Here is a 14,855-nt window from a genome sequence, read left to right on the forward strand (position 1 = left end):
ATGATTTATGCTTTCAAAGTTGGCCACAGGGGGCTGTGATCTTGTAACTTTGTTAAACATCTTTGCCTGACCCTGACCCTGCACATGCTCAGTGTGGTCTGTGCTGCTTGAATTCTGCATGGCGGGTAAGTAAGGCGGGAGCTCCCCCTGCTGTTCATAAGTATGATTGTTTCCCTGCTCAGAAGTTAGGGACCACCTGACAATTCCTATCCACAGCAGTAAATGAAGAGAGAATTTCACTGCATACAGTCAGGTTTCTTATAAAAACGGTACACATTTTTTAATTAAAGTATATTGGAGGTAGGTTTCTTTTTCATTAAAGAAAGTAAAAGGATTTAATTTTTTTGCCTTTCCTTGTCCTTTAAGATCAGCAAAGCAAACCAAAAAGAAAAAATATGAGAAGAGATAATGGAGAGCATAACTGTGAGACACAGAATGAAGGAGGTCCATCTGGGACTGGGGCCCACCAGGATATTCCCTGATATCCCGGCAGGCCAATTCAACCCTGATTGTTAATGAAAAGCTGTAATGACTATTGCTTCAATGAAAATGTTACTAATTAAATGTAATATGAATTGTAGATGTTTTCTCTAATCAGGAAATTATTTTTTGGACCTCTTGTTACACTAAAACATTAAAATATGCCAATTTATTAGAATAGAGACATAACAGGAAGCTGTAGAAGATGTGCTCACTTACAAAAGGGAAAAATACACTAATGTTGGTATACAGTTATAGGATCAGTTATCCAAAAACCCGTTATCCAGAAAGTTCCGAATTATAGGAAGGCCATATCCCAGACTCAGTTTTAATCACATTTTTAGAAATGATTTCCTTTTTCTCTGTAATAATAAAACAGTACCTTGTACTTAATCCTAACTATGATATAATTTATCCTTATGGGAGGGAAAACAACCCTACTGGAATTCATTTCTGTATATGTGGCAGATTTATCCAGGGTCGAATTTCTAATTCATGGGAGTTTTATTAAAACTCTCAAACTCCCATGAACTCAACCAATCGAAATTTATTAAAAAAAAAAAAAAATCGAATTTTCTAAACTCAGCTGAATAGGATTGACCCGAAAACTCTAATTTGATTTGAGTTTTAAAAACTCGATTTGAGTTTTTTTTTCAGAAAAAAATTCGAATGTCAGGAAGGCTGCAAACATCACCAAATTGATCCCTGGACCTCTCCCATTGACTTATACATCAATTCGGTAAGTTTTAGGTGGCGAATAGTCTAATTCGAGTTCTTAAAGGGCCAGTGTATGATAAATCTCAAAAATGTAATTTTTAAAAAAATCTCGAATCAAATTTTAACAATTTCATTCTCGAATTTGACAGTTTTGGCAATGAAAAAACTCGAAATTCAAGTTTTCACTTCGACCCTTGATAAATCTGCCCATAAATGTTATTTTAGTAGACTTAAGGTATGAAGAGCCAAATTACAGATATATCCCTTATTCAGACAACTCAGAACCTTCTATATAACGGGTCTCATACTCAGCGGCATTTCAGGGGCTGCTGCCCCCTCCTGCTCTGCGCTTTCAACTTTTAATGTCAAAGCGGGTCCAGGGGGGGTGCATCGCTAGTGCAGTGAGCTCTATTGCATTCACTGCACTAGCGGAGCCGAATTTCCATATTAAAAAAATGGCTTTTAATGTTACCTGAGGTGGCTTTTTGCCGACCCTGTTAAATGGCCCTGCCATCAGATATTACGGGGCCCCACAGCAAATAATTTTTCAGGCCCCCCAAAATGTCTAGACATTGACCTGCTTTAAAAATATTTATTGAAATTGTATATGAATTGGTGCTTCATGGGGCCCCTATACCTCCTGGACTCCCCTGCAGCCGCATGGTCTGCTTCCTCTATAGTTAAGCCCTTGCTTGTATTTATAAATGTGTGTGGGGAAAAATGGCACTGAAATATGTATGGACATTATGTACTGTATATGTAAAACTGTGGCATGAAAAAAAGTGTTAGCTTGAAAAAAAAAAGCTGGTGGCCATGGGTGTCTGCAGAAGGGGGAAAGAGGGGGCAGTTACCCTACCCTGACTTCTCCAGCTAGTTCCAAGAAATTGAAAATTGAATTGCCAACAACAAAAAATGTTTTTTTTATACTCCCAACCTCAAGGCAAGTCTTAATTAGGTGATCTTCTGCACTTTCACAGGTTCATCTTCAGTGGAATGCTACCCTATGTGATATTAGCTTACTTGCCCCTTATTGGAAAATTTTCTACAAACACCCATGCTGGTGGCTACATAAATTAGTCCCATTAGTATGAATGGGTTATACAGTTTATTGAGTGCTTATAAAGATATGGTGTTAGCTTTGGCTTTAGTCTGGTGCAAAAAAAAAAAAAATCATCTTTATATATCAATTAGCTCTTTAGATGGATTGTTTTTGTGACTGCAAAGTATGACATTAATTCACAAGTAAGAATAACAACATAGCATTAAAAATATTCCTTTATTTTATATCTGCTTTTATTCCATTTATTTTGCTCTAAAATATTTCACACACCCCCAGGACAATGGAGAAGCATGTGCAGAGCTTTTATAGTCCCGTGACAGAGAAACACAGATGAGGGGATCATGAAGTCAAAACCGGTCACGTTGTCAGGCCCGGATTTGTGGAAAGGCCACCTAGGCCCGGGCCTAGGGCGGCAGGATTTTAGGGGGGCGGCATGCTTCCCAACCACACCCACATTGTTTCAAAAACACTGGGGATGTGCTTGATATACAATCGTTTTTTACATTTCCCATGCGCCAATTCCCATTGCTCCTGTCCCCCTGGAGGGACAGGGGCGACGAATGTCAGTGGGCCTAGGGGCGCCCACTATGTAAATCCTGCCCTGCACGTTGTCCCTCATCACTTGGATCAGAACAGAGGACATGATATGAAACACAACAACAAATATATCATACATTGTGCAAGGCAGTGCAGTGTATTTCTATTTTTTTAACTCAGTAAAGAAACTCTATTAATTGAATGTGTTCCTTCCAGTGTAAGATAGCAGTGTAAGTAGGTTAAAATGCATTGTATAGCCAAGTGGTTTTGTGGTTTTTTTTGTTTCAGCCTCTTTTCGCAGGTCTAGGATTTTTGTCAGAGCCCCTTTAGTTCATAATAAGGTTACAAAAACACTACATGGCCAAAAGTATATTGACATGTCTTCTAATTATTAGGTCTGGTTATTTCACCCACACCCATTTATTACTAGTGCATAAAATCAAGCATATAATGCTTGATGTAATGTCCTGAGACACTTCTTTGTTGCAGTTGGATCATTCTGTCAGTCACCTTTAATGTGGCCCTTTCGTAGGATGCCACATTTCCAACAAATCATTTTTTCTGTTAGACCTGCCCAGTTAACCTGCCCAGTTTTGTTATTGTGAAATGGAATATTCTAGGCCTAGAAAGAATAGGCCATACAAGTTCACAGAATTGGGACCATAAAGTTTTTAAAGAAGTTGTTCACCTTCCGACACTTTTTCTGTTGTTTTCAGATAGTTCACCAGAAATAAAGACTTTTTCTTAATACCCTCTATTTTCTGTTTGTGACCATTTTTCTAATATTGAAGTTTAAAATTTAATTTTTCACTTTCTTATGTCTTTCTGAAGCAACTCTGGGAAGGAAGTCACAGACTCTGTGCTAAACTGATACATACATTGATACATTTAGTTGATTCATTTCTTATCTTTGGCCCTGCTGAGCAGAATCCCCGAGTTTCATTAAAGACACCAGAAATTCGGATATTAAAGTTACCAGGAGGGCTTTTTGCGTCCCTGGTAACTTGTGGAGAGCTGCCATCTGAGGGAAGTTGAGAAACTCATCTCACTAGCGCAGCACTCCTGGAAAGGGCTTATATCTCAGCATTACAATGCCCCTGTGCACAAAGTAAGATCCACAAAGAAATAATTTATGATGTGGAAGAAATTGATTGACCTGCACAGATCCCTGACCTGAACCCCGTCCAACATCTTGGCTTTATGAAGGATAGGTCATGTCAGACATATTTGATTGGGTCCACTTTTATTTAACTTGTTCATTAATGACTTAGGGGAGGGTATTGTAAGTAATGTATCAGTGTTTGCTGATGACACAAAACTATTCCATCCAGGATGTGACATCCTTGCAACATGATCTTGACAAACTGCCAATCTGGGCAGCTAAGTGGCAAATGAGATTCAATGTTGATAAATGTAAAGTCATGCAACTGGGATGTAAACAAATCCAAGCCACTTATACCCTTAATGGGACTGCACTAGGCAAATCCATTATGGAAAAGGACCTTGGAGTCCTTGTAGATGATAAACTTGGCTGTAGCAAGCAATGGCAGCAGCATCAAGGGCAAATAAGGTCTTGAGCTGTATTAAAAGGGGCATAGATTCACGGGAAGAGGGGGTTATTCTTCCACTGTATAGAGCACTTGTAAGGCCCCATCTAGAATATGCCGTACAGTTTTGGTCTCCATCACTCAAACAGGACACTATTGTATTAGAGAGGGTACAGAGAAGGGTAAATAAGCTGGTAAAAGGAATGGAAAAATCTTAGCTATGAGGAAAGACTGGCCAAATTGGGGATGTTCACGCTGGAGAAGAGGCGCTTAAGGCGAGATATGATGACTATGTATAAATATATAAGGGGATCATATAATAATCTCTTTATTTATTTACCAGTAGGTCTTTCCAGCTGACAAGGTCATTAGAAGAAAAGAGGTTCCGCCTAAATATTCGAAAGGTTTTTTTTACAGTGAGAGCCAGTGTCAGACTGGCCCACCGGGATACCAGGAAAACTCCGGGTGGGCCCAGGTGTCAGTGGGCCTCTTGCTTATAAACATTTGGCTTATTTCATGTTCATTACCTATTTCTAATAATGTAAGAATATAGTATTGTATGTAGAGAAAAGAGACTAGGAGAATAAAGAGGTTGAGTTAGGAGAGGAGGTATAATAGTTTGGAAAGTGGGCCCCTAGAAAGTGGGCCCCTGGCATCCCAGGTTTTCTGGTGGGCACCTGGCAACCCAGTCCGACACTGGTGAGAGCTGTGAAGATGTGGAATTCTCTCCCCGAATCAGTTGTACAGGCTGATACATTAGATAGCTTTAAGAAGGGGTTGGATGGTGTTTAGCAAGTGAGGGAATACAGGGTTATGGGAGATAGCTCATAGTACAAGTTGATCCAGGAACTGGTATGATTGCCATTTTGGAGTCAGGTAGGAATTATTCCCCCTCTGAGGCAAATTGGAGAGGCTTGAGATGGGTTTTTTTGCCTTCCTCTGGATCAACTGGCAGTTAGGCAGGTTAAAAAAAAAAAAGAGTTAAAAAGTTGAACTTGATGAACATGTGTCTTTTTTCAACCTAATTTACTATGTCATCTTTTGGATAAATTGGAGCACTGACCTAACTGATGCTATTACATTGGAATAGGTGCAACGCGGCGCAACTCCGTGCAACCATGTTTGACTCTATGTTTATGCCTATGGTTTGGAAGTTAAACATTCAACAAGCACATGTTGGGTGTAATATTGATGTGCCCACTTACATTTGGCCATGTAGTATATACATATAGGAAAACATTATGGTATCAGACATTCAACAATATTTTCAAAGATAAATTCGATAGCAAATGTTGTGTACCCTAAATCTTATTCTAATGACCCTTCAAGGTGGGCTTCTGGGAGATTAAGCAGAAAAAAGGATTTTTTTCTCCAAATGTCAGCTAATCTGGCCTTCAACTGGGCTCCCCATAACACATTTCAGAACTCCCACAGCCCACAGTTTGGGAACCATTGGTATAGTCTATACATACAAGGGCACATCATTTTTAATATGAATACTTAAATGGTCTTGACTGAGTAAAGTGCTCTTATCCAGGTACATACTTGCAGTGTAACAAACTGGTGAAGCAATACATAATACATAGGTGTCCAGTAAGTGTTAGACTAGTAATCCAAACCCTGTCCACTTCCCTCACTGAGAAACGATGGACTCCTTATCTTCATTGCTGTAGATTTCAGTGAGTACCACAATCCATGCCAAGTTGACCAAACAATACCATTATCATATACTCCAGTGTAGTTTCCCTTTTTATAGTACACTCCATTTAAATTGGCAGCGTGGCATCTGCAGTGACAAAAAAACTGTTATTAATAATATGCTGAATTCATTGCACATTGTTTATTTTGCTTATATAAAAACTCTATTAAAGGGATACTGTCATGGGAATTTTTTTTCAAAATGAATCAGTTAATAGTGCTGCACTGAAAATCCATTTCTCAAAAGAGCAAACAGATTTTTTTATATTCAATTTTGAAATCTGACATGGGGCTAGACATATTGTCAATTTCCCAGCTTCCCCAAGTCATGTGCTCTGATAAATTTCAATCACTCTTTACTGCTGTACTGCAAGTTGGAGTGATATCACATCCCTCCCTTTTCCCCCCAGCAGCCAAACAAAAGAACAATGAGAAGGTAACCAGATAACAGCTCCCTAACACAAGATAACAGCTGCCTGGTAGATCTAAGAACAGCACTCAATAGAAAAGACCCATGTCCCACTGAGACACATTCAGTTACATTGAGAAGGAAAAACAGCAGCCTGCCAGAAAGCATTTCTCTCCTAAAGTGCAGGCACAAGTCACATGACCAGGGGCAGCTGGGATATTGTCAAAATGTCGAGCCACATGTCAGATTTCAAAATTGAATATAAAAAAATCTGTTTGCTCTTTTGAGAAATGGATTTCAGTGCAGAATTCTGCTGGAGTAGCACTATTAACTGATGCGTTTTGAATGACCAGGATTCCTTTAATTACTTATTTGTATTACAACAAAATCAATATAAAGGTAAACAAAAGTAAATTTATATTGTGCCACAGAGAGATCTAATTGTGTTTATAGAAAACATGATGCCTTTAGGACTTTTTGAGCTAGATGATGAAGGGACTTGGAACTAAAGTATGTGAAATAAAGAGAGAGCTGAAGAGAAAGGGGATGAGTGGATCAGGCGGAGCCAGAGGGGAGAAGGGGAGTAGGGTTGAAATAATATGAAAAGAGGGTATGAAAAAGCAAAAGAAGCAGAGAAATAAAGAGAAAAAAGATAAGAAGGGACAGAATTGCTGTGGCCTCGGGGAATGGTAAGAGAAGGAATGAGTCCTAGTGATGGGCGAATCTGAAGCGCTTCGCTGAAAATTTGCCAAGCGCATTGGTCAATGTTTTTTTTCACATAAATATTGTTATATATCTTTATATGTGACATTTCTGTATGCAGCTTAGAGACTGAAAAGGAATGGCAGGGGAGAGACATTCTAAAGGGCTAACTAATCCTACGTTTGTTTTTTATTATTTTTTACTACACATTAGAGTCTATGGACATTTTTTTTTTGCTGTGGAACAAGTGAAAATCTCCGCCCATCCCTAGGGATGACTAAATGTGAACAGTGGAGAAAAGGGGGAGAGGGATGAGAAGGGGGAGAGGGAAGAGAAGGGGCAGAAGAAAAGCAGAAGATTGGGAAAGAATATGGAGGGAAGAATGAGATGGCATAAAGTATGGACATTTGCAACTGGAAGAGAAAAGAGAAGTTTAGAAACAGAAGTGAAAAGCAGAAAGAGAAGAAAAGCAGAAGAAAAAGGCACAAGGGGAAGAACACATTGAGATATCTCTCAATGTGTTCTTCCCCTTGTGCCTTTTTCTTCTGCTTTTCTTCTCTTTCTGCTTTTGGGCAACGACAAACAAAACAGGTAAACACTTTTTTGTCTCCCGACCCTTTGAGTTGTAGTAAAATTTAGAAAGAGACTGGATTTACCAACCTGTTGAACCACCAGCCACATTTATTTTCCTTAGCGCAGTTACCCTTAATGAACCTGTCGTTGTCTATATCGGGTGTGCTGAATGGCATTCCACTGAGTGATGCCGACCACTGCTGATCAAAGTTACTTCCACCAGACAGACCATCTCCTGCATTCCCAGAGTAATAACCTATCCACAGCCGGTAATTGTCCTTCAGAAAATAAAACAATATAATACTTCATGATTTACTGAATGAAAACATTTTGGGTCTAGAACACATTTTCTGCCATTTCTTCTTGACCGTTGCTCAAATTAGATAATTACAATGCAGAGGCCAGTGACCTCCACATAGCCACTGTATATCCCCACCCCTTATTGTTACTCACCCACCTTAACCTGGGCAGTTTGCTGGAAGTGATGGATTCAGTTTATTTTAAGTACCCTGGCCCCCAGCAGGGATGATTTAGATCAAAAGAGAGGACAAACTGATGCACATGGAGCAAACTAATAGTGGCTTTTTTAATTTAACAGGCTGCTTTTTTTAAAGCCCATATTCTGCATCATGGATTTTCAAATCCAAATGTATGAACTTTTAGTATGTTATAGAAAGGCTAATTCTAAGCAATTAATCTTCATTATTTTCTTTTTTTTTTTATAATTTTTGAATTTGTCTTCTTCTTCTGACTCTTTCCAGTTTTCAAATGGGGGGCACTGACCCTATCTAAAAATAAAATGCCCAGATTTATTGTTATTGCTACTTTTATCAGTCACCTTTCTATATATTCCAGTCTCTTATTCAAATCAATGCATGGTTGCTAGGGTAGCTTTAAATTTCAAACTGGAGAGCTGCTGAATAAAAAGCTAAATAACTCAAAAATCACAAATAATAAAAAAAAAATGAAAGCCAATTGCAAATTGTCTCAGAATATCACTCTCTACATCATACTGAAAGTTAGTTTTAAGGTGACCAACCCAGTTAGTTATTTATTTATTTTTTTAATTCATTTTTATTATTGATTAATTTAATTTCATTGATGAATGCTCTGTATGTCAGATAGTTCCCATGGTATTTTGGTCAGATTGTCTCTTCCCCTGCAATGAAAAATCAGTTTGCTCTGTGCAAGTTGCTCAAGAATTGTAGAACTGCAGGTTTAACTATAATCATTGAGTCAGTTGGTTGAGATTGCTGAATTATGTTATCATTTAAGCTTCCTTCATATACCAAACCATGTGCCATTTAGAGGAAATCCATTTAAACTCCTGATACATTAGATAAAATGAACCACATATACCTGCTCATTGGTCAGCCTGAAGGTCTCATAGATTGCATGTTTTGCATTCCCTTGCCAGTCCATCAGATCAATTTTCAGTGTCATTTCTCCTAGATAAGATAACTTGCATCAGAAGCAATGGCTTTGATTTCCATAGCAGCAATATTCACTTCTTTATAAGACTTACAATTATAGATGGAGAATTACAAAGATATAGTTAGGCTTAACCACCCCAAAAGGAGACCAGTTTCCATATATTTGCCATATATTTATATAACTATGACTGATAAGAAAAATTTGCCATGGATTCACGGCAATTCTGCATTTCGTCTTTCGGGGAATGTTTTCATGAAAGCACTGCAAAAAACATTTTGACTTTAAAGGAATAGTTCAGTGTGAAAATAAAAACTGGGTAAATAGATAAGCTGTGCAAAATAAAAAATGTTTCTAATATAGTTAGTTAGCCAAAAATGTAATATATAAAGGCTGGAGTGAACAGATGTCTAATAAAACAGCCAGAATCCAACTTCCTGCTTTTCAGCTCTATAACTCTGAGTTAGTCAGCGACTTGAAGGGGGGCCACATGGGACATTTCTGTTCAGTGAGTTTGTAATTGATCCTCAGCATTCAGCTCAGATTCAAAAGCAACAGATATGACCCATGTGTCCCCCCCTCAAGTCTCTGATTGGTTACTGTCTGGTAGCCAGGGTAACCAGTCAGTGTAAACCAAGAGAGCTGAAAAGCAGGAAGTAGTGCTCTGACTGACTTGTTATACATGAAATCACTCCAGCCTTTATACATTACATTTTTGGCTAACTGACTATATTAGAAACATTTTTTATATTGCACAGCCTATTTATTTACCCAGTTTTTATTTTTACACTGAACAATTCCTTTAATGCATTTTGCTTGAAAAAATACTGTGAAATAACATTCACTGGCTTTAATGTATTTTGCGGGGACAAAAGTTTGCTCATTTTCTGGCAATTTTGCAAACAGTACAGATTTGTTCATCACTAATTCTCATCAGCACTTCATATTTTTAGGGCTTGGCTCCATAATGGTTTTTCTGCAGTCTCCAAAATATTTGTGTTTTTAGGATGAGTAGATCACATCGCTTAGAGCGAGACTTTAAATTCTGCTTGGGGACTTGACTAATTCTGGCTGCATTGATAGCTTTATTATTATTTTCACAAAGGAAATATTTGAGGGCTCATTTACAAACCCAACGCTCAAAATTTACACAAATGGCCCTGTTTTTTGGCCACAATACAACAGTTTTTCATGAGAAGCTACAACCTGAGTCAAAGTCGTGAATACCGGCACAAATTACTGACTGCTTTAGTGAATCACATTCAAGATGAGGCAAACATTTTTGAACTTTGCAGTTGTGTTTACATTGCATTAATTGCCAACTGATGTGTCTAAGTAAACAGAAAACTGCACTTACTTTTATCCAGCAGGTCATATATGTGATTGTTCCCAATCCAGTGTTCATCATTTCGACTTTTAAAAAGGCCAAAACCTTCTTTATACTCATCCCAATTCCTGGAAAGCATAAATGTTAAAGAGAATCGGAAAGGAATATATGTAATTAAATAAGAAAAGATTTGCTCACTGGGGTGGGGGTGCCAGTTTGTTGGCTGGTATTTTGCTGGCCTGTACAAATGATGCTTTATGTCAATCTTATTAAATGGAACCTGTCACCCTAAGAAATAATTCCAAATAATTTTTTATCGTGTTAGTTGAGCAATATAAACTTACACTACATTTATTATTTCAATTTTGTTTCCTTCAGTCTTGGAGTTACACAATCACAGCAAGCAGGCAGGAGCCATTTTGTGGACACTGTTATTAAAACTTGTATTTCACCCCAAAATCTTGTGGATGCGCCCGATTGGGGGACCTTATGCCCATACACATTGCCCTATACAATTATAGAGTGTGAGGAGAGAGGAGGAATTTGGAGAGAGCAGTGACATGTAGGAAGTGCTGAATGGAAAGTGAAAGTAATTGACTGCCCCAGCTCTATGCCTCAGGCATAGAGGCGGGCAGGTAATATTTGATTGACAGCTCAGCTATTTAAACGCCTTTATAACCTGTATAGATGCTTTAATGAAACTATTTGTGTTCAATGTTTAATTTGCAAAGGACTTTTGTTATACAGCTTTTTATGTGTAGGTGACAGGTCCACTTTAATGGGGAAGACAAATAAGAATTTAGAAAGGCCAGTATTAATTCCAGAAAAACTGGGAACTCTACATATCAAATTCAATGGCTTTGATTTGAGTCATGTGTGGCTACACTTTGGGATATAAAAATTCATCCCATTTCCAGTCTGCTTCTTAGTTGGGATGCACCGAATCCAGGAATAGTTTCGGGATTCGGCCAGGATTCAGCCTTTTTCAGCTGGATTCAAATTAGGGGCGGGATGAAAATCACGTGACTTTTTGTCACAAAACAAGGAAGTAAAAAATGTTTACCCCTTCCCACCCCTTATTTGCATATGCAAATTAGGATTCGGTTCGGTATTCGGCTGAATCTTTCGCAAACGATTCGGGGGTTCGGCCGAAACCAAAATAGTGGATCCGGTGCATCCCTACTTCTTAGGCACAGCTTCCTCTGGGGGTTAAATACACAGAAGATTTATGCATTACATTTTTATGTACTTTACTTCACAAGAAAGGGTGAAAGCAGTGAAATAATTAATATTTCAGGCAAGCTTGCAAATCTGGTGAGGATTTAGAGGACTCATTACCCCCATACATCATACATCAGTAGCTGCCTACATCTAAGCGATAATTTATCAAAGGTCGAGTTTGTGAGGTTTTTTCTACCTCGAATAAACACACAACTTGAATGTTTGTTTATTTATGAGAAAACCCGAATGTAAAAAAACGATTGAATGCAATCGGGTGGGAAAAACTTGAATACTTGAATTGATCGAGTTTTCGAGCTAAAACCACCGTAAAACAATGAAAATCATGAAGGAAAAAAACATCTTCAAATAGTTCAAGAGACCATTGATTTCTACATGACCTTAACAGGTTTTAGCTGAAATATTTTCAGATTTGGCTTTTAGCAGCTCGAAAAATACTCAATTTTTTTTATCCCAGAAAAGTTTTTAGTGATATTACCCTAAAAAAACTCAAATTTTTCAGGGAAAAAAACCCCCAACCTTTAATAAATAACCCCCCTAATGTGCAAAGTGCCCATTATTCAGAAAGCTCCAAAATACATTGGTGCCAGTTAGAATCTGCTCACAGCATACAGACAGAATGACAAAAAACATTACCTGCCCATCTGTGGATGTAAACTCACCTTTGATAAATTCACGCTAACGCTCCTAAATTGGTTATGATTGGTGTTTAGCGATATAATTTGTGTCACATGACTCACTGAAACTTGTGATAATAAATAATGTACCCTTGTTTTAAAAATGAGGATATGGAAAGTCCATGACCTGTGAAAAATAACTTTGCTTTGGTCCTCGTGTCTTTATATAGTCATGGAAATCAATTCTGCCTTTTGTGGAGGATATATGAATTCTGATCTACTCTCACAAATGTTTAAACATTTCTCTTTCTAAAGCTTTTTAGATATTGTACTTTATCTATAAATTGTTGTATATTTTATGACTCTGATAGTATGGCTAGATATTTGGGAATGGCTATATAAATATATAAACAGTTACACAATTATGTGTAAATCAAATCTAACAAGCCAATAACCTAGAGGAGTGTGGTTTGCATCTGCTAAAGGGTATGACCAAAAACACAGTCCAACATTGTCATGATCTATTTTCCACTTCGAGAAACTCATTCAGTGTAGTCCATGGCTGTCATTTAGTTCATTTTCCTTCAACAAGTCCTTTGTCAGCTCCCCTATTAAAGGGATACTGTCATGGGGAAATTTTTTTTTTCAAAATCAATCAGTTACTAGTGCTGCTCCAGCAGAATTCTGCAATGAAATCCATTTCTCAAAAGAGCAAACAGATTTTTTTTATATTCAATTTTGAAATCTGACATGGGGCTAGACATATTGTCAATTTCCCAGCTGCCCCAAGTCATGTGACTTGTGCTCTGATAAACTTCAATCACTCTTTACTGCTGTAATGCAAGTTGGAGTGATATCACCCCCTCCCTTTCCCCCCCCCCCCAGCAGCCAACAAAAGAACAATGGGAAGGTAACCAGATAACAGCTCCCTAACACAAGATAACAGCTACCTGGTAGATCTGAGAACAACACTCAATAGTAAAAACCCATGTCCCACTGAGACACATTCAGTTACATTGAGAAGGAAAAACAGCAGCCTGCCAGAAAGCATTTCTCTCCTAAAGTGCAGGCACAAGTCACATGACCGGGGCAGCTGGGAAATTGACAAAATGTCTAGCCCCATGTCAGATTTCAAAATTGAATATAAAAAAAATCTGTTTGCTCTTTTGAGAAATGGATTTCAGTGCAGAATTCTGCTGGAGTAGCACTATTAACTGATGCGTTTTGAAAACAACATGTTTTCTGATGACAGGATCCCTTTAAGTATGTAAATGTTCAGAGCATTCTGTCCCAAACAAGGTTAAAAAAAACCCCACAAAAACATGAAATGAAAAGAGATGGCTATTTATGGCCAGGTATATTTTCCATAAAGAAACATACCGGTTGAAGCTGACTTTGCCATTGCTCCTGCGTTGAATTACTGTCCACCCACCGCCATCAGACATGTCACAGAACACTAGGAAGGGCTCATTCTCAAACCTTGGTCGCACGCGATAATAGCCGCTCTCCTTCCTTCCACTCTCAAAGACTGAGGAACAATCTGCAAGAATGATGGTTAATTCAGAATCTTGTATCCAAACATGAATTATAGTGATCTTGTAATTACAAGCCTGTTTTCAAAAAAGTTAGGAAACTGTCTAAAATATCATTTAAAATAGGATAATTCGCAAATCATTTAAAGGAAAAAGAAAGGCTTGGTGCACTTTGGGGTGCCAAATGTTAGGCACCCCCAAGTGATTGTATTGACTTACCTGAAACCCTGAGCCAGTGCTCCTATCAGCAGAAAACTGCACCGGCCCAGTCTTTCTTCAAATTTCCCGGGGCAAACACATGCGCAGTTGAACCTAATAGCCGACTTTTAAGTTAAAGTTCAGCTTTTCGTTCTACTGCACATGCTCAGCCGTGCGAAGACAGAGGAAGACGGAAGAGGATCGATCTGTGCAGGTCCGGACTGAGAATTAAAATAGGCCCTGGCATTTCAGGTACACAGAGGCCCAAACAGCCCCCACCAGCCCACTAAATAATGACTTGCAATGGGACCTTATAGCAGCCCCTCTGGCATTTGCCAGAACTGACAGATTGCCAGTCCGGGCCTGGATCTGTGGTGCTCACTGGTATAACCCCGGGCCGGTGCAGTTTTCAGGTAAGTCAATACAATAACTTCGGGGTGCCTAACATTTGGCACTCCCAAGTGCACCAAGCTTTTCCTCCTTCTTTAAACCCTATATTTAATTGTAAATACAGGTATGAGACCAGTCAGAATGGTTGGGACCTGGGGTTTTCTGGTAAGGGGTCTTCCCGTAATTTGGAACTCCATACCATAATCTTACTAAAAATTAATAAAATATTAGTGAAACCCAGTAGGATTATTTTGCCTTAAATAAGGACTGATTACATCTTTGTTGGGATCATGTACAAGGTACAACTGTTGTTTTGTTGTTGTAGAGAAAAAGAAAATTTAAAATGTTTTAAATTATTTTATGAAAGTGAAATGTATGGGAGAAGGTCTTCTCTTATT

General features: G+C 38.4%; 1 protein-coding gene across 3 annotated transcripts in view; it reads right to left on the bottom strand.

Annotated features, from left to right (window-relative positions):
* Positions 1–2,454: 2,454 nt before the first annotated feature.
* The window catches only part of fgl1b.L (fibrinogen like 1B L homeolog), a 34,943-nt gene continuing 22,542 nt past the window's right edge, over positions 2,455–14,855 (bottom strand). The window contains 5 exon segments of one of the 3 annotated variants that reach the window (NM_001097125.1): positions 2,455–6,127; positions 7,811–8,001; positions 9,083–9,171; positions 10,512–10,609; positions 13,718–13,877. In NM_001097125.1, the coding sequence (NP_001090594.1) occupies positions 5,947–6,127; positions 7,811–8,001; positions 9,083–9,171; positions 10,512–10,609; positions 13,718–13,877 (719 nt within the window). In that variant the 3' untranslated portion in view covers positions 2,455–5,946. 3 annotated transcript variants of the gene reach the window in all.

The sequence above is a fragment of the Xenopus laevis genome, chromosome 2L (genome assembly GCF_017654675.1).
Source record: "Xenopus laevis strain J_2021 chromosome 2L, Xenopus_laevis_v10.1, whole genome shotgun sequence".
NCBI lineage: Eukaryota > Metazoa > Chordata > Amphibia > Anura > Pipidae > Xenopus > Xenopus laevis.